General features: G+C 31.2%; 1 protein-coding gene across 1 annotated transcript in view; it reads right to left on the bottom strand.

Annotated features, from left to right (window-relative positions):
* Nucleotides 1–6,485: 6,485 nt before the first annotated feature.
* LOC142327138 (uncharacterized) overlaps nt 6,486–21,455 on the bottom strand; it is a 39,569-nt gene continuing 24,599 nt past the window's right edge. Inside the window, exons 3-7 of the mRNA XM_075370064.1 lie at nt 19,982–20,413; nt 18,213–18,659; nt 12,697–13,104; nt 10,773–11,203; nt 6,486–7,119 (exon numbers count right to left, since the gene is read on the bottom strand). Of these exons, the coding sequence (XP_075226179.1) occupies nt 7,075–7,119; nt 10,773–11,203; nt 12,697–13,104; nt 18,213–18,659; nt 19,982–20,413 (1,763 nt within the window). The 3' untranslated portion in view covers nt 6,486–7,074. The remainder of the gene's footprint in view (nt 7,120–10,772; nt 11,204–12,696; nt 13,105–18,212; nt 18,660–19,981; nt 20,414–21,455) is intronic.

Genomic DNA, 21,455 nt, shown 5'->3' with positions numbered 1-21,455 from the left:
AATTGTTGGAAGTGGCCGCCATCTTCTTGAATACAAGCTTCGATTCTTTTTACGGCGTTTCTTGCAAACTTTTTTCAAAGTTTGTGGCCGGATATTTAATACAGCTTGTTCAATATTGACTTTCAATTGTTCAAGTGTTCGTGTTTGTTGCTGTAGGCTTTTTCTATGAGGTAACCCGGTAGAAAAAAATCCGCCGCAGTCAAATCTGGAGATCTTGGTGGCCACAAGCCTCGACCGATAACACGATTACCAAAGAATTCCTCAACGAAATCAGAAGTTGAAACAAATAAAATGAAATCTCAAGAAAAATAATCTAACAAATTTGAAAATACCATTATACTACTATATTTCAGCATCAGTTTAGACTACTATACTATTATTAGTAATTATTAATAATAAAAATTTTTATTACTATTTGTTTAGGATACGAAATAATTTTTCAAGACATTTTTAATTTCAGATAATTCGTTTTGTGATTATTTCTGAAATTTCGTAATTTATTATACAGTCTGTGATTTTAAGTTAGAGAAAGTAGGACTTAATTTGTAAGATTTGTTTTATTTGAATTTTACTTTATTCTTTAGTTATTAGACAGTGTAAGGCTTAGGCTAGACTACATAACCTTGCAATCGAACATTGCTATGTACCAGTTTCAGGCTGTTGCAAATAGAAACCAATCAGCAAAGAGCAGCTACAAAGCGGTAAAAATAAACAACACGCAGGTAAATAGAAAGCGCAAACCGTTAAAATGTTCCAAAAGAGATCTACGGAAGTCATAGCTAAGGAAGTTGTTAAGACATAAAATGATAGAAAATCTGGTACTTTGTCGTTTCTCTCCTCCCAAAAGTTTGCTATTTTTTTCAGCTAGAAATAACTCAGAATAGCAGGAATTATTGTTATTAACAATATCCAGTTAAGAGAAATAACCCGATAACACACTAAAATTCCAGTAGGGTAAAAATGGCGATTCTGGTTCAAACTTGACTTTTGACCTGTGAGGTCTAAAGGATGGGTTAGGCGGGGGACGTTGGATGATGGCGTCACCCCTTTCCCATCTGACATCACAAGAAACCTAACCTAACCAAACCTATTTTTTTTTACTTCTGGGACCAAGCTTAGGTATTACTTCAGAGGATGAGATGAGTGAAAATCTTTGTATTGTGTAAAAATTCCATGCCTGACCGTGATTTCAACCCTTCAGATAAAAGATTGAGATCCTACCAATTGCGCCACGGAGGCTGACAATCTAACAATTTTTTTTCAACTTACTCGCCTAGGCTGGACCCACAATTACGCATAGAACAGAGTAGGCGGTGGCTCTTAACTCACACAACCATTCCCGCCTACCGGCAGTGCGTACGAAATTACTGGGCGATTGCCGGTTGGTTCTTCTAGTTTTTATTTTGCTACTCTAATGTCATGTACCAAGCTAACACACCATGGCGGTTCGGTAATTTCGGTGCAACTCGAATGGGGTACAGCATTGCTGATGTTTTCGCCGAATTGTTCTTTCCTAAACCCCATTTTCCCCCAGAAAATAAGGCTAAATCAAGGGCTCCCGAGTTCCCCCACCCACTTCCTCATTTCCACCGAACCAGACATACCCGGACGAACTACAACTCCATGGTGAGCTATCCCTCACCACACCATCATCTCTGTTCTTACAATGGAGAAACAGATTTTGCTGCAACTTCAAACTTATCGACACAAGTAAACATAACATCAACAACAAAATCTAGTGAAACCGGCCAGTTAGCAGCTCACAGTCAGCCCTTTTTACCACCCAAAACGGACAATGAAACACGACGTGTTCCGAAGTGTCGTAACACTCAAAATAAAAACAATTTTTGGTCAGATTCCCTCTGTCTGCCAAACAAGTATGACCGAAAGGAATTGTTTCCGTGTTCTGACAGAAATTGTACTTGCCAATAGTTCACGTTAACAAAAGTCTGACTCAGCCAGGGCTCCAGCCGCTCGAGGCTGGAGCTCTGTCTCCTGAGGCGACCCATAGTCCGCTTTATCGCAATCAATTCCTGAGTCCACCATCCAACTACACTCTCTCGACCCATACACCTGGGTAAAGGGTGATTAGCGGCTTCAAATACTGCAGAAGAGAAATTCTCTGCCAGGTCGTGTAATGGGACTTCCGGCGGACTTCGAGCCAAAACTCGTAGCCTGGCCGCAATAATTTTAGGAAATTTGGGCCAATCCGCCCGCCTGTGCAGAAAGCGACCCTGCTAAACATTACTTTCTTTCTTTTCCTCTTTAGCCTCTGGTAACTACCGTTTAGATAATTCTTCAGAGGATGAATGAGGATGATATGTATGAGTGTAAATGAAGTGTAGTCTTGTACATTCTCAGTTCGACCATTCCTGAGATGTGTGGTTAATTGAAACCCAACCACCAAAGAACACCGGTATCCACGATCTAGTATTCAAATCCGTGTAAAAATATCTGGCTTTACTAGGACTTGAACGCTGTAACTCTCGACTTCAAAATCAGCTGATTTGGAATATCATGCTAAACAGGAATATCAAACCTATAAACATCGCGCAGCCGGCCTGCCCAATCAAAAACTATTAGCCGGTGATCGTTTTTGCAAATATTGAATACCGACCAATTCATAATCCTACCGAGAATATCCTACCAGGAATACCAATGGTAACATCGATGTTGGTACTATAAAAGGCTCTCCACAAAACAACTGCGCCGGCGAAGTTAGTCAATTCGCAGGCTACATTTAAAACATCAGACTGATGCTGCGCGATAAAAGCTCTGCTGCGCGATGGGACCGTGATTCCGTTTCTCAACATCCTCACATAGCTCAACGTGAACAGCATAGGCTCCCTGGGCATTAAGTTGACCGAACCTAACCATCCAGAGAGTTAATTACATCACAACCGCTCTCAAGTATTAACCACACTCTTTACTATTGACAGAGAGCCTATGACTTTGCGCAACATTTTACAGTTAACGAAAGAAGGAGCCTCCTTGCTCTGTGGACAGTCGTCACGCTTATGGCCCTCCTCGCCACAATGCGCGCAGACCGACGCATACTTACAGAAATTGGTCCTGTGGCCAAATCTACAATACTTGTTGCTTTGCTGCACGTCATGTTATTCCTTGACGCGACAGGATGAGAAATCAACGAAGATTTGTGCCTCCGACACGAACGTCTGATGGAGACCAGCCCCTAGCACAAACACTCCGTGATACTATGGGGCATCACACTTGCCTATCTTGAAGACAAACCTACACTGATCCTTGAACGAAGCCTTGTCCAAATCGATGTTTTGTTCTCGAATGAGAGGCATAATTGTGTGGAAGGTACACACTCGACCAGCAGCCAAAAAAATCAATATCACTGATAATAGACAGATAGCCACAGCACTCTGGCGAGGCACTCAAGGAGACAAGATATTAATCTCCACTCCCATTCAAAAAAAAAAATGCTTAATACACAATAAACAGTTTAAATGGAATTAAATTTCTTCAAATACAGCAAAAATTGTAGTAAATTGTAGGGTGTAGCATGGCGTTAAAAAAATGTGAGATATGATTGAGAACTTCCCCCATATTTCATGATTATCTAAATAAAATATCTGATGAAAAAATTACTTTCAATTTTCAATGAGAAGTCATTCTAATTTAACTTTAATTCTAGGAAAGAAGCATGCCAATTTATATTTGAACCCAAAACCGGGCGCAATAAAGTCAGATAATTCACTACTCTTCCAAGGTCGCCGAAGTGGAAAAGAAGTTTTCTTGGAATATTTAACGAAAAAAAATTGAATAATTGATGTGCCTTTTTTGTTGAGAATATATTAAAAAAAATGAATTAGATTTTCAGGAAGAAATAACTAAACTTTTCCGCATTACTATATTTACCAACAACGGAATTTATCTATTTGGTTCCGTTAAAAAAAAATTTATCATTTACCCTTTTGTTTTAATGCGATGAAAAAACAAATCTTTCGTTTCGTTTTACTTAAATTAGTAATTTATTAATTGTTGTTTTAGTAATTTTCTCTTCTGATATTAATTGTCTTATTTATAATCGTTATTGGCTAATATTGTGTTATTAGACTGGTGTATAAGATAAATTCAATATAATTAAAATCAATCTTAACATTAGTTAAAATAGGGATGATAGTAAATGGGTTGATACTCATTATCTTAAATATAGTTTTTTTTACAATTTTTGCAAGATTTTTACATACATCACCTTATCGTTATACCTTGTTTGATCTAAGTTTTCAGGTTTATTGTTTACAGAGAGGTCTAATTTTCCACTAATTTTATAGAGTACAAACGCAAATAGTTTCACTATATCTCTTTCAAAATAATGAAAGAGTTTGAGGGATTTTAATGTTAAAATAAATTACTGTATTACGAATCCAATTATTTCACGGTAATTAGTAAAAAAGTTTGGTGTAGAGTGTTTTTCTTCGAGTTTTAACAGTATTTTTTGAAGAAGACAACTGATTATGTTTGGGGTAATTTAGAATTTGAATAGTATTAGCTGACGTCAATTTTAAACGGTTCAATACTCTCCCGTACTCGGTTTTGTTTTTAGATTATTTTGGTTGTATAAGAAAACGCTGTGAAATATTCTAACATTGTTTTCAAACTTCAAGCTTGTTAAATGTTTGTACAATTTTTAATTATTAAATTATTTACTCATAATAAAAGTACGAACTACTTCTAAGCTGTTTACATCAAGACCAAAATTATTTGAGAAATTAAATGACTGTTTCACTTATAATTTCACTTATATTTTCGGCTAACAAATCCGATTTCATCTTTCTTAATAACTTTGTACAATAAAGTGTATTCAAAAGATTGTAAAGAAGTGACATTACATTGTTTAATAGATGTTACAACAATACATTATTACGTTAAACGCGGAATCTAAATCTCTGATTACATTTTAACTGTTGATCTCAAGACCGATCTGAAAGTACTTTCTAAGAGTTAAAATAATGAGAGTATCTATGAAAAGGACAACTTTTCACCAATTTAAGGAATTTTTACTGATAAAAAAGTGAAAAAATAATAAACAAAACAGAATATTGATTCTAATTTTAAAAAATTCTTTCTTCTTGTTAACGAATTAATTTCGATTGGAAAAGTAAGGATAAAAGGTTTCCCTTGTTCGCAATCCCATAGGATTAGGCTAATGGTTAATATAAACTCTTTCTGCTATTCACGCACCCTTTATCTCTCACTTACCAAATAAAATTCTCTCAAACAATTTGTAGAATCCCCCACAAAATTTTATTTTTTCAAAAACTTTATATTTAAATAAAAACCAGAATGGTGTTGAATGTTGTTGTAGAATACTATGAATGCTGTTGTTGTAGAGTACTATGCTTTTGAAATGCTTTTCAGTGTAAAAAAACCCGTATTTTTGCTTTTTGGCATCTTTAACTTATACAGCATAGTATAGTTATTCAAAGTGTAATAAAACTGCTCTTCGTAATTAGTGATTGGATTGTTCTGCTATGTTGTTACTATAACAGATATAAGTACATTAGAGAGGTTTTTACTTTATATGTTAAATTAGCAGTGTTAAATTACAATATAATACAAGAAAAAATAGTAAAACTTGTGAAATAAGTATAAAAAGTCTATCAACCTTAATATTTAGCAAACTGGGGAGTGCTTATAGAAATGGATGTTCGTGTAATACGTATACGGGTGGCTAGAGTAGCATGGGCGTTTTAGTGGCCATTTAGTGGCGTTTTTGTGATTTTTGAAGTTTTGTTTATTGTTAGGTGTTTTCGTTTTGTTATTTTGCGATGATGTTCGTTAAATTTTCTTATGTTGTAGAGCATTTAGCTCAAATTAATTACTGGCGTGATTTTTCTATTATTGGAAACTTGGCTGTTTATCAGACTTTCGCTGACAATTTTCAAGTAAAATTTTATATTAAAATCATTTATCAGTTCTCCACTTTCTTATTTAAAAGAAGAGTTTGATACATTATTGCAGATCTAAGATGGCGAACAGAAATTTCAGACTGAAAACTGGTAACTATGTAAATGTGAGTCAAGATATACTGTTGGATCCTCTGTTATACAACAGCAACGTTAAACCAAATGTTTCTTAATATTGTTGTCTGTTATCTTGTTGCAAATCGGCTGTTGCCTTTACCTCCTATTATCCCTCAGTTGAGAAATATGAAGCCATTTCTATACAATAATATAACCCCGTATTAGATATTCACGCACAAGCTCGCTCAAGCTCTTCCAAAAGGTAATGTGCGTCAATTAATCCTTTTAAAGAAAAGATTTTTCTAAAATTAGAATAATAATCGTAATATGAATATGTACGGCTGTGTTACATGAGTATTAAAAAAAAAAATATTAATAATTTTTTTTTTTTTTAGAATAAAAACCAGATTAAATAGCTAGATATATTTCATGGGTCTTAAGCAGATGCTGCTTAGAGTTGTTTTTGATTGGGTTTAGCGATTAAACTAATTACATATTAAGAGTTTTATTCTTTTCACAATATAATAATTTTTTTAAATAACTACACACTACATTATTATTCTTGATATTAACCTGGTATAATATATTGAAATTTTCTAAATCGAATTAAATAAAAATCGGAGAGGAAGATTCGGATTCCAGAAAATTCGGATAACGGGGTACATGGTCTTGCAAAATGAACTATAAAAATTCCTAGAATCCTAAAATAATTAACACAACAGCAAAATAATTTTCCATTAAGTTTTGATAATCCACTGGCTAATATATAGGTTTACATATCCTCATATAATTGAACTAAAAATGAAAATTATTGTCACTTATGTTATTATGCAATAATAACTACACTTTATTACTAAATTGAAATTTAATTTTTTTTTATTATCCTATGCCATACTGGAAAGATTTCGTGAGACGTTGAATTTGTGTTAACAAGAATTCGATTTAGAAAATTCCTATTGTAGTACATACTGAAACATGAAAAATATTCCCACAACTAAATTAAACGCAAGAAACATCAAATTCAAAATGTAAATTATACAGGGTATTTATCAGCTTTTCATTTATAAAACTAATTCTGCTAAACCGTAATATGACTTGATTTATCTTCATCCTTTATATTTTCCTGAAAAAAAAAACAAAATCAATCTTTATTAAAAAATAAATACATGTTAACAATAAAGGTATAGGCAAACTAGACAAATGAATCCCTCTTTCTGCTAAGATCTACATTATCAGAATGATTAAGGTAAAACTTGTGTAATAAATTTGAAATGCCAAAAACATGAAATTCTTCCAATAGCAACTTTTGTTCCTTCTAAAAGACTTTCCTTCTGCCTTTTTAAAAGCAATTTTTCCTTTTTATAAAAACTAACAAACTTTTAGAAAATTAATTTTGAAAATGCAGTGATTTAGATACTTCGTATTTTAGATGCTTATTTTTTGAGATGACCAGTATTATGTCATAATTGCAAAATATAAGGATCGGATTCTGTAAACTATATACACGTTAACTATATTAAATCTATGTTTTTAGTCCTCTATTTACATATCATATTATTTCTGCTTTTTTCTTAATTAATCCTCTTTTGTTTTCATTTTTATTCTCTGTTAGAGATTAAGCACGTTATTAAGACCGTTGGTTGCAACGGTAATTTAGCGCGCTTCTTGGTGAACTATACCAGAGGACGCTTTCAGGTGTGGTCTGCTAAACATGTTAGAAAAAAAAAATAATATAACAAACAAATAATAATAAAACATTATATTAATCATAAAATAAACTGGTCTCCAATAAATAAACTGGACTCGTCCAGATCTGGGTACAGCCCGGTTGTATGTCTTGATACCTTTATTCTAGATTTGTATCGGAGATAAGGTCCTTCAGCACTTTGTCCGGTCCAACACCAAATTCATGTAGGAGATAAAGGAAAACATCGCCTGCCTGCTTTCAGTGACGATGACTTCCTTCCACTGGAGGGGTAAGAATATGTCATCAAACAAAAAAGAAACGGCAGAAGTTCCAACCCAGACAACAAAGAAGCTGGAGATCGATATGCTACGTACCGTTATTTCCTGAAGGTTGGCAGATGATGAGTGTTCAGTTTCACGTCGAGCCGTCCGGTGCGGCGAACTAATGGGTACTAGCACTCACCGGCGAGTTAAACTCGTACGATCAGTGCGGTCGTGTTTTCATTTCAGTCCAAAGGGACTCATAGTTTCTTGATAATGTTCAAGTTCAATTATGACTAAAGTGTCATACATTCGTAAGTTTAATGTAACTATTGTAATTCAATCAAAATTCCATCAAAAGTGACAAGAAATTAAATATAATGATTCAAGAAGTACATAGCGTTGCTTCATTTCATCATCTACCATCTCATCAAATAAACAATTCATACTAGCTCTAAATTCTACCAAGGAGGTTGTGGGCCTTGTCTGTAATAACTGGCCAACATACTGCTTTGAGAAATCGGAGCTCATGAAGCAATCTTTTTGCAACCATGAGGCGGAACCAGAATTTCATTGACTTGCTGATCAGCGGGAAGGATTTATACGCGCAGAATGCCTTCATGAGAATCGGAAACAGAAGCAGCTCTTAATGTCATAGAGATGTTGGATACGACCAGGTTTGGTGTCGGATTCCCATCCGACAAGATTCAGCTTTGTGTTCGTCACCTCGTTGAACACCTGGCAAGAAAATCGGATAGGAAGCTCGTAGAATTGTACAGAAGCTGGGCATAGGTAGGTTCAACAAATGTCGAGAGCCCGCCTGCAAGATGCCGCTAAAACTGTGATTATCAAGTTTTGTGGGAAGTCCTTCGCCGACCTCCTGAGGTAAAATAAGCAAGAGGTCTTGTACTGTTGAGGAATAAAACTCGGAGACATTTACGTTTTTCACGCCGGCTTTTGACAGTACCCAGAAGGTGATCGTGATGCTGCTCGTGGATGCTCCACATAACTTTCACGCTACGGGCAGGATCCAAATCTTGTGAGTCAGCTGCTGCGTCGTCGGACAAGAAGAAGAAGAATCAAAGTACCTTAGAGGTTAAGATACGGCTACCTCGTCTTTAAGTGCAGAGACCCTGATCGGGTCTTTATCTCAACTGTGGCAAGGCCGGCCACAAAAGTTTGAGTACAAAGAAATAAAATGATGGCTAGCTTGCAAATCTATCTGATATAGGTCTGTTAGTAAGGAGTGCTATAAAGATTGGAAATGGAAGTTCCTCCAAATTAATTGAAATAAGAGACAGAGAGTTTACGACTTGGTTTAGAAGTTGCAAAACGGCTAAAGCTGATTTACACTGTGCAGCCAGCCAAATATACCATTTGCACTGAGATGCAATATTTCTATGATGCTGACAGCGCTAACTCTATTATGGTCTCCAGTAAACTACTTGCCGATAATTCGTTCCGACAGCGGCCCAGGCTAAGCCTGGGTAGAGACTTCGACAGCGATCTTATTTATAGTTAGTGTATCTCAAGCAAATGTTCATTTGATGATTTGAGCATTTCCTGGACGGTTAACAGTGGAGGTAAGTAGATAGTTCCTTACTAGTCACGTATGTTTTAAGACATAATTGGACGGATGGACGCTTAAATCCTCCACGGAATACGATTATTGCAGGGAGAATGTTGCTGCGGAGCACAGGTCATTCGTGTGCTATCGGTTTCTGCAGCATAGGGAAGCACGTAGTAGAGAATTAGGCATGCTTACCTCATAGAATATAATTACGACTATGCTACACACTAAAAGTTTGTACCCAAGATGTTAAGATTAATTGAACCAAGTTACCGGAAGATGTCGTAGGGTTAAATAACCACCTCGGATTTTCACCTGGGGCACCTTACCGTCTAAAAGAAAGAGGTTAAAAAAAATTGAAATTCCAGATGAAGCAAGACGTTTGTCCAGTAATGAAAGTGCGGGTGGAGACAAGAAACATGGGGGACTGTGATAATACAGTAAGTTCAGCTCGGCATCCCATGTTGTAGAAGGGGATGTTTTTAGCGGGTAGGCCAGCAGGGGTCCCAAACTACTATGGGAGAAGAGACAATGTAGTGCCTATAAAAGGAATCCCCTTCTTCATCAGAATAGATTATAACTCCATATTTTTGTCGCTACGTGTATTTAAACTAGGATATATTTTGTTAAAAATCAAATGTAATATGAATATTACGTAAAACTTGAATTGGACACTGGATTGGCATTGAACTTTACAAATTTTCTACATATCAGAATGAATTTAGAATAATTTTATTCATTTTCATTGTAGAAAAAAAAAGAAAATAATGAATGAGAAATATAATGCAAGTAATTATAACGGCAAAAATAGTCCACCGGTAAGTTACAATTTAATCCAGGAAAAGTGATTTTTTCAAAAAGAAAAGAAAGTCGGTAGTAGATTTGCTAGCTTTTTTGTGTTCATTGAAATATATCGCTCTTCCTTTAATTATTTTGCAATAGTTGCTCAGTCATCTATTTGGTTTTAACATGTACATATTAGATTAAGGAAACATATATGCAGCAATCCATTGGTTTTGATGTATATTTTGTTTGTGCATATCCTGAGTGAGGATAACTGCTGAAGTGGAATGGAATAGTAAATTCATAAGAAAATAGTGATAAAACAAACAATATTAATAAAACTACAAGATTAATGAGTTATTTAAATCAGGTTATTGTGAATATTTTCACAACAAACGCGCCAGATGGAAAAATCAGAAGTACATCAGCAAAGACTGGCATACTTTAATAAAAACTATACGTGTAAAATTACTTACTGGGTTAACGAAAGCACTGATGCATTTATCTATTCCTTTAATTTTTCCATTATCAATCAAATTTCTCATTTCAATCCCATTAAGAATACATTCAGCATCCTGTTTCTTGTTTGAATTCTTAGGATCATACTTATCACACATTACCTTCCAGTTATCATAGTTTTTCTTAAATATTTCGTAATTATTTACAATCTCTTTAGCAAAGAGATATTTTTTAATATCTTTAGGATGAACATTTTCGATCTTTACTTTTCCTGGTAAAATTTTAAAATAAATTTCTATCTTTTTTTGTTCATAAATTATGAAACTTGCAATACAGCCATAGCAATAGTTTTTAGACTGACCACTTCTTGAATCTGTAGCAACACTTCCATTTTCCGAAATATTATTTTTATAAAAATGTTCTATCGTCTTCAATTCTTCATTATTAACTGTTAAATAATAATAAAAGATTATTGAAATTCTATCACGATTAATGAATATTCATTTATTATATAAATAAATATATATAAATAAGCACTGTGTGCATTTTTTATTTTTATATTAATATTATTTAATAAGAAATAAAGTTTTCAGTACATGAGATAACTAATATTTCAGAATTAAATAAGAAACTCAATTAACTCATTGGATTGATATTTCTGATGTTTATGCTGTTCCTCAAGTTCAGATCAAAACCTTTCATAGTACCTTTCTGTTAGAATCATTTTTCTCCAGATTTAATGGAATGATTTGCATTTAAATATTCTGTTTTCAATTATAATTAAATAGATCTTAAGGAAATAAACAGAAAATATAATAAATCCTTTTTTCCCTCCAAACAGAGAAACTTATCTAAACGATTTCTTATGATCACTTTATTAGATCCTCAAGTTAAATATGACATTAAGAAATCAATTTGAATCTTTGCCTCTTCCATGTTCCTGTTGATATAAATATGGTAACTTTTCGTAATTAAAATTTTATTTTTTCATAAATAAAGTTTATAGATTAACTGAAAAAATTTTATAACTGAATTGAACTGGATAAATTACATACACATAGCAAGTTCTTTTTTATTAAAAAAAATATTTAAAGATAAGGATAGGATATTAGAAAGCAAAATGAGCTGAATCAGGCACGGATTTCTAAACTTTCTTTATTCACAAAGATCCAATGCTGTAAAAAAAAGTGGCCGCAGTTAGCGATAATTTATACTCAACTATACCAGTTGATAATCATAATGCTGTATACAAAATAAAATTCAGGATTAATATTTTCGCACAATATACAAAAGTTAGAAATATATAAACTGTTAATGGAGATTTTACTAAGTTATTCAATTAGATTTTACATGTTATATTCATGTCATATTTTACAAAATATCATAAATTTGTGATTCCTTATTACTTCTTGTTACATCAGCTTTCTAATGGAAAGATGAAAAAAATATAGATTTCATGAAAAAAAAAATACACAACTGATACGCAAATTTGACTGTAATTTTACATTTCAAAATTCATAAAATAAATAAAGACAAATTATATATAATTTTCCTTTATTCGAAAATTAATAATATTTTCACCAGTAACGCCTCACAAAGAATAAAATTCAAGAAAAGATACAACTTTTAAAGATTTGCTTTTAACTGAAATTAATGGATTTCATTAATTTATTCTACGCAAATGCTTATCCAAATTAATGACTCAATACTCTACTATCGATCATTTGTTTCCTGTTTTATTTTTCTTGCTGTAAACATGTATAAAATATGTATAAATCATATTACTATGTGGGCAAAAATACAATATTAATAAACATATAATGTTATTCAATTATTTCTCTCCGTTATAAAATATTTTAATATGAGTATTCTGAATACCACCTAAAATATGATCAAGGACATTCGTACTAGTATTGTAAAACGAGCATTGAAATTACTTACTTGGTACCATAAAGTTATCGATGCATTTTTCTAGTCCTTCACTACTATCACCAGAAATTAAATTTTCAACTCCAATATTCTTAATTATATCATCAAAATTTGGTATTTGATCATCTGATTCCTCTCTTTTAGCAGTATTACACATTTGAAACAACTTCTGATACTTCTTTTTAAATATTTCGAATTTTGATAAAATAATTTCAAAAACAGAGTTTGTACTTTCAGTCGTGTTGTTTGGATCAGTGAAGTTCATAATATTTTCTAATTCTTGTTTTATATATTCTTCCAAACATCTTACACAAGATGCTTTGCGTTGATAAAAAGGTGTAACAGTATCAATAAATAACAAGTAATTTTCATGATACCAATTCATTATCATTTGAATTTTTGGAAAGTTTCTTTCTTTTACTGTAAAAATATTAAAAATGATAATTTCTTTCAAATATATATTTAAAAAAAAATATATATATATATACTCGTATGTTAGATGCCATAACCCACCAAATGTTATCTGTGGTATTACACGAGCCACAGAAAATTAAGTCACTCTGAAAAATGCAATTTTCAGTCTCATTTATGCCAAGGATCCTCAGTTAAATTTACTAAAGAACAAAACTTTTAATCAGTTTTATACTTCTCTATCAAATTACTACATAATTTTGCTTAATAACTTTCTCCACTACGTAAGACTATTTCTAAAATATATTTATTAAAAATAACTTGTAAAGATAATACAAAATGCAGTGTTGGACTGTCAAAATCTAATAATCCTGAAAGCTGTGCGATAAAAATATATCCTGTTTAATAGTTTCCAACTACAGGGTAAGATTTATTGTGTAGGACTGAGGAAAAAGATTATCCCAGAGAAACGTTTGCATCCCGTGCCAGGTTTATGTAACAGAATTTCAGTATAGGCTTTAATATTAATATAATCTCCAAGAACTTTCAACGAGATAGCTTATTTTAAACAATAACTTTATGCGTGCAAACAAACACATATATATTTATAGAAGACCAATTTGGTTTCAGGAAAGGTATAGGGACAAGGGAAGCAATTTTAGGCCTCAGATTAATAGGAGAAGGAAGACTAAAGAAAAACAAACCGACATACTTAGCGTTTATAGACCTAGAAAAGGCATTCAATAACGTAGACTGGAATAAAATGTTCAGCATTTAAAAAAAAATTAGGGTCAAATACAGAGATAGAAGAACAATTGCTACATGTACAGGAACCAAACAGCAACGGTAATAATTGAAGAACATAAGAAAGAAGCGTAAAAGAAAGGGAGTCCGACAAGGATGTTCCCTATCTCCGTTACTTTTTAATCTTTACATGGAACTAGCAGTTAATGATGTTAAAGAACAATTTAGATTCGGAGTAGCAGTACAAGGTGAAAAGATAAAGATGCTACGATTTGCTGATGATATAGTAATTCTAGCCGAGAGTAAAATGGATTTAGAAGAAACAATGATCGGCATAGATGAAGTCCTACGCAAGAACTATGGCATGAAAATAAACAAGAACAAAACAAAAGTAATGAAATGTATTAGAAATAACAAAGATGGACCACTGAATGTGAAAATAGGAGTAGAAAAGATTATGGAGGTAGAAGAATTTTGTTATTTGGGAAGTAGAATTACTAAAGATGGACGAAGCAGGAGTGATATAAAATGCCGAATAGCACAAGCGAAACGAGCCTTCAGTCAGAAATATACTTTGTTTACATCAAAAATTAATTTAAATGTCAGGAAAAAATTTTTGAAAGTGTATGTTTGGAGTGTCGCTTTATATAGAAGTGAAACTTGGACGATCTGAGTATCTGAGAAGAAAAGATTAGAAGCTTTTGAAATGTGGTGCTATAGAAGAATGTTAAAAATCAGATGGGTGGATAAAGTGACAAATGAAGAGGTATTGCGGAAAATAGATGAAGAAAGAAGCATTTGGATAAATATAGTTAAAAGAAGAGACAGACTTATAGGCCACATACTAAGGCATCCTGGAATAGTCGCTTTAATATTGGAAGGACAGGTAGAAGGAAAAAATTGTGTTGGCAGGCCACGTTTGGAATATGTAAAACAAATTGTTTGGGATGTAGTATGTATACTGAAATGAAACGACTAGCACTAGATAGGGAATCTTGGAGAGCTGCATCAAACCAGTCAAACGACTTCGAGAAAAAAAAAATATGTATAAGTAATGACAAAATAATTTTAAGAAAATTCCATTTTCAAAATTTTCATATAGAAAAAATTGTTTTTTTTATTTTTTATATGCTAACAGATTCTTTAATTAAAATCCATCGGCGATTTCTTTTTTCATTCTAGGTGCTTGATTTGGCAAAGATCATATCAGGTTGTGTCCATTATTGTTGGAAGTGCCCACAATTTGGTAGTTTCCAGTTAATTTATTTTATAATTATTGTGCCAATTTTGGTAACTTACCAAAAACATTATTCAAAATTAAAATAAAAATCACATTTTTCTGAGATCACATAAAGCGATAAAGATTTTTAAATTTGTAAAAATCTTAAAAAGTATATGGCTTGGATAATCAAACTGCAAAATCATAAAAGCGTTTACAGTAACGTAATATAAGTTACAGGGTGGTAATGCACACATTATACCATAAAAAAACTTCATAAATAAACTAGAACATTCTATGTAACTTAAAAAAATAAAATAAATGAATTTTTTAATACTTCTTTTTTATGTACCATATTTCTAATGGAATACTGGAAACCATCTGGGTAACATAACATTTGTCTGTAGTTGATCAGAATAAAGATATATTTGAACAATATGAATAAAGATATTAAAACTTGGTCAAGACTGAATTGCAGAGGTTTAACGGAAAAATCGCGCCAGATTTCAAGTTATCTGCTATTGAAAATTCAGTTTTTCCACAATTGGCCCTTATGCTTCACCTTATTGATCTTCGATCATTTTAACACTAAAACACTTTTTCTTGCACTCGATCACCGATATCAAAAACGTTTCTACGCTCAATCATTTGATAAACTCTTGTCATAAAATTTATTTTATCAGCAGCAATCAATTGCTGGCCATTAACAGGATATCACGAATTTCAAATAATTGAAAACAAAATTAACTATTTTAAAGAGGTGAGTTAAATGACAAGTAAAAAATATCAAAGAACTAACTCAAAAATCGAACCTAAGACTAGATAATCGAAAAATTAATTTAAATACAACTATATCCAGCGTTCAAGTCCTAGTAAAACCAGTTATTTTTACACAGATTTGATTACTAGATCGAGGATACCGGTGTTCATTGGTGGTTGGGTTTCAATTAACCACACATCTCAGAAATGAGAATGTACAAGACTACACTTCATTTACACTCATACATATCATCCTCATTCATCCTCTGAAGTATTATCTAAACGGTAGTTACCGGAGGCCAAACAGGAAAAAGAAAAAAGGTAACTGTTTACTGGCTAAACTTTTAGTTAGCTTATTACATGGGCTGTCGCATATATTGATTTGAGTGAATTTTTGTTACATTTTACTGAGTAAATAAATCAAATTAGAATAAAATTAAAAGAAAATTAATTATAGTAATTAAGGTAAAAATAATTTGTTTGTTTAATTAGATGAATAAATATAATAATGATTAAATATGATTTAGAAAGTAAGGGGTTGTAAGAATAACAATAATTTGCAGTTATACTGGTAGAGAAATGACTGTTTCAAATTTGCTACATAGAAAAAAAATATTTGGCAAAATGTTTTCCCAGTTTTTTTGTTCTTAAAAAGATATAACATTTTTTTTTTATATTATAGAAAATATATAGAAAACTGCAAAAGCATACCTTTATACAAAATTTGAAAAAAATTTAACAAAGTAGTGACTATATTGCTTCTTATGTTGATTCATTAAATTTATTCCTGAAATATTTCTTACTCACATGAGATGACATACTGATCATTCGAAATATCTTCTAAAGATAGATAAGGTTTTATCCTATGCATCAACTAAAACAGAACTTATTCTAGATAAATCCTATAATATATAATTAAAAATCTTAGCAGTTGAATAATTAGTGTGATTTAAGTACAATTGCATTATTTTTCAATGATAATATCTCTCATTAAACCAAAAATTCTGTTGTACTGTGGCAATAATAATAACCCAATATAAACCAATGTTTAAACCTAAACTGTCCTAAGTTGTAAAATTTTGTAAGAATAGGAAAATTTTGAAGAACATATTTCATCTTGAAAATTATAGTTTAAATTTTACTGACATTACTAACATATCAGAAAATAATAATGAATCCTAGACAAGAGAGTAATTTTCAATATTCTATGAAATTTAATAAATGTCAAGAATTTCTCCTGTTATAACTGAAATAAGAAGAAGCTATTTTTCATCTTTTTAATGCACATTAATGAATATTCATAACTATATGAATAGTCTTTTTTTTATTTTCTTTAGATATAATCAGTGATTAGATGATTTATAGCAGATTACATTTAACTTTGCTAGTAAAATTTCAGTGAAAAACAACATTGTAAATTAACTATACACATTTTCTCCTGTTACTTAATCCATTAGTGTTTTTCATCCACTTCAAAGTTGAAAATGAAAACTGCAGAGATCCTTGATCAAATTATCTTATAAATTAATAGCACTCTAGCAACTCACAGCACCTTGCCACTGAACTGCAAACATATTGTGCTATACGAGTCAAGCCATTATTGCTGCCATAAATAATTCTGAGATGAAAAAAGAAAACTTAAGTTCATGGAAAATTTAGTTTTTTCTGAAATTTACAGAATACTCTGATTCATGATATTGTTGCATCATACAAAATTGAATAAAAATATCTGATTTTTGCATTCACTATATAATGAATTTGATATCATGAAAGAAATTTTTATATTATGGTCAAAGTTATTCGAGTATAATTTAGATAGATAGTTTTGTTTAATTCCACATACAAGTAAGCACATCCATTAAGGTAAGTTGAACCTGTTCTTTGTTATTGTATTTTATGAAAAAATGCACTTTGGACAATCATAGATACTTTGTAAGTGAAAGCTTTATTATGAGTCACAATCTCATAGTGGATATATAACTTTCTCATATTGATCTCATTTCCTCTTATTTCATTCTATGAGATTTCCATGGGGATCAAGCATAAATTGAGCCTGATACAAACCTTGTAGATATATACTGAGGATCACAAATCCTACTGAGCTGCAGTGACTTTGGTTTCTGCATGACCTAAGTGAGGACAACTCTATCAGTCGTTCTACCTCAGAAATTTATTTTTAATCCTGCGAAGGCATAGAAAGGACATACCATTCCAGTTGCTAAAATGTTAACAGATTAATATTTTCTTCCAATAGTTTTTCATTCAAAACATTTTTAATAAAAGTATAAGGTTACTGAATTGATTATCTTTTCTTTAAAAAATTTACTTCTGATTATTTTCTAAACCTAATTTGAAATGTGCTAGTCTAATAACTGATACAGATAAAATTACTTACCGTAATTAATCAAAGTACTCTGTTTAGCGTAAGAATCGATACATTTATTGAGTCCTTTAGTCTTTCCTTCCTTAATTAAATTTCCTTCTCCAATCTTCTTAACTACTTGCTGAATGTTTTTTGTTAGTTGTGATTCCTCTGAATACTTGTATCTAGTACATGTATTTAACCATTGTAGAAATCCCACCCTATATTTCTCAAAATTTAATTTAATCTCTTTAGATAATATTAAGTTTTGGCCTTCAAGTAAAGTTTCAAGAGTCTCATTTTTTTTAATACTTTCAAGTAAATTTTCTACTCTTTTATTTTCATGAGATATATATGTTTTAATACCGGCTAGGCAATTAACTCTGGTTTGATCCGTATCCGAAAGCTGGATATGTTTCTCAACAGTTGAAATATTTTCGTTATAAATATTATTTATTTTTTCCAATAATTTACCATTAACTGTAACATAAATAAAAAAACGATTTAATTTCTTTAAACTGTAAATTAATATATATGTTAGGAGCAATAAACCAACAATTGTGGGGGATTTTAAATAAGTCACTGTACATTACATAAAATAGCATAATCATTCTCAGATGGATTAAGAATATTGAATTATTTTCAACATATAAGTGAATGGGAGTGGCCTAATCACACTAATTGCTCTGAAATTTCTAATTCTTTTCTTGTTTCCAGAATGAATAGCATCAGTTATTTTATATTACAGGAGTTATTTAGCCTATATAAGTAATGAACGTTTTCTTATTAGAAGGACTGATTCTAGCAATTATTTTCCATTCAAATGAAAAGTGGAAAAATTAAAATTCTACTTGTGGAAAAAATATAATCTTTATTTACTCATGTATCTTTGGGATTATGATAAATTATTAATTTGGGATTATTCATGATAAATCATGTTTGATGATTCATTTTTCTGCAAATGAGGGATTTAAGCATTTCAAGCCTTTTAATAACTTGATAGTTTGTCACAAGGATAAATTTTGACAAATAAATAAATCAATGACTAAATGTAAATTAAGGGAAAGTAATGGTAGAAACATATTTTGATTTTATCAGGAACTAGGTTTTTATATATTTGTGAATGAAAAAGTAGTTCACCGAAAATTTTTACTAGCTTTTGGTCTCTTTTGAAAGATATACCAATTTTTTATAATAGTAAAATAGTGTAATGGTGAATAAAAATTGTGAGTATGAATATGGATATTTTAAAAGTAAATTGTAACCTGTTCAAGAGTAATTTCTTTGATTTCTAGAGAAAATGGGCCTAGGATATGGTGATGAAGGATGTTACTTGATTGAATTGCTTGTAGTTGGTAAAATTTTAATGAGTAGATTACTCTTTTCATTATAAATGCTCCCTTTTCTTCATATATAGTTCTTCATTACAGCAAAATTACGACATTTTTTGTCACCTTACACTACATGTTGAGAATAGAGTTGGTGCAACTTTTTGTTCTTCTTGGTGGAGAATTGATAAAGTGTATTACTCTGTATGTGGATTTACCTATGAAACTCAGATTCTGTCTAATGAATTCATAAATATCCTGTTTTATCCCTAGTAATGCTATATAAGTTATTGTCTAAAATACCACCTTAAATTATTAAAGAAAAATTATATGTAAAGTTACTAATTTCTTTTTGTAAAGAATTTTAATGTGAATGTTTATAAAATTATTAGAATGTTCTTGTTGCAAAATGAGTAGTATTTTGGCAAAAGAAGTTGTAATATAATAAAATTCATAATATAAAATATTACTTACTGATTGTAACAAAAGTATTGATGCATTTATAGAGTCCTTCAGTATTACCTTTTGTAATTAATTTATCAACTCCTATCTTTTCAACCACTTCTTCATAATTTATTTTGGGTGGTGGTGATACCTGGAGTTTATACAATTCACATAAATAGTTCCACCATGAAACCTCATTTGAATATTTCTCATAATTATTTTCAATCTCTTTAACTGATATATAGATATCATTTTCTTTAGGTAGGGTTTCAGAGTTTAAATTATTTGTTGTCATATATTCAATTATATTTTGTACTCTTTTACTTTCATAGCTGTAAAAGCTTGAAATACAGCCTAGACAATTATTGCTGAACTCCTTTTCCAAAAGTTTACCAAGTTCTATAACGACCTGATTTTCATTCAAATACATTTGTCTTATACGTTTCAATTCTTCACCATTAACTGTAAAAAAAATATATACTATTATTTTGGTGTAATTTAACATATAAATATGATAGCTGCCATAATCCAACATTATTACATATGATTTAAAATTAAACTAATCATTCCAAAAAATCATAATCATTTACATACAGCAAGCACCTCCTATTTATTTTACAAAGGAAAGTAAACAGAAAATTAGTAGTTCATTGCCTTTCAACTTAGCCCATTATTAGTTTGTACCTAAGCAACCCATTGAAATCTGCATTTAATTGGTCTACTATCTAATAATAATATTCATACATATTCTATGGGCAAGAAATTAGCCTAAACAGCAATATCTGTTCACACAAATATATATATATACTTAAGGCTTACTATTGACTTTTTTCTAAGAATTATTCAGTAATGAATTCCCAGTTTTTTGAGAAATAGAAGGTGTAATTATTTTTATCTAGAGCGATGAAGTATCTTCTACCACTTTTTATTGAAAGACGTATGGGAAGTGATTGTTTTACAACATAGGTTCCACAGGTTAGACAGCTTTATTAATCAGAACCAGCAGATGTGGTGGACAGAAGACAAAACTGAGCAATGAAGCATTAAAATTGTGTTTTAAATTTGTTCTGGATTTGTAGGAAATAAAACTTCATGTAAATAATTTCAATTCATTTGCGGTCTGATATATCAGTTACTGCAAGGATTTTATAAAATTTTAAATGTATAATACTTATATAGTACGTAACAGATCAAGAAAAAACAAGCAATTTTAATGTTTTTGTCCCACTTTAACTACCTATTTTAAACCACTGAAGTCATTTACATCATTTGCATGATACTTTTCTGATGCATTTTGATTGTTTCCATCATAAATACAAATGATGTCTCATAAAATAAATAAAATTTGTTTTTATGCAATCCTGACTTAAATCAAATAATAACTTTCACTTTTATATTTTCATTTAATGGTTAGCTTTAATTGAACAACAATTGCAGAAAATAATATATAATAAATTTTATATGATCTACAATAGCCGTATAAGAATAGAAGATTCTTTTAAAA

This window comes from Lycorma delicatula, chromosome 1 (assembly GCF_047948215.1).
Source record: "Lycorma delicatula isolate Av1 chromosome 1, ASM4794821v1, whole genome shotgun sequence".
Classification (NCBI taxonomy): domain Eukaryota; kingdom Metazoa; phylum Arthropoda; class Insecta; order Hemiptera; family Fulgoridae; genus Lycorma; species Lycorma delicatula.
This window is presented reverse-complemented; position numbering and strand designations above follow the sequence as displayed.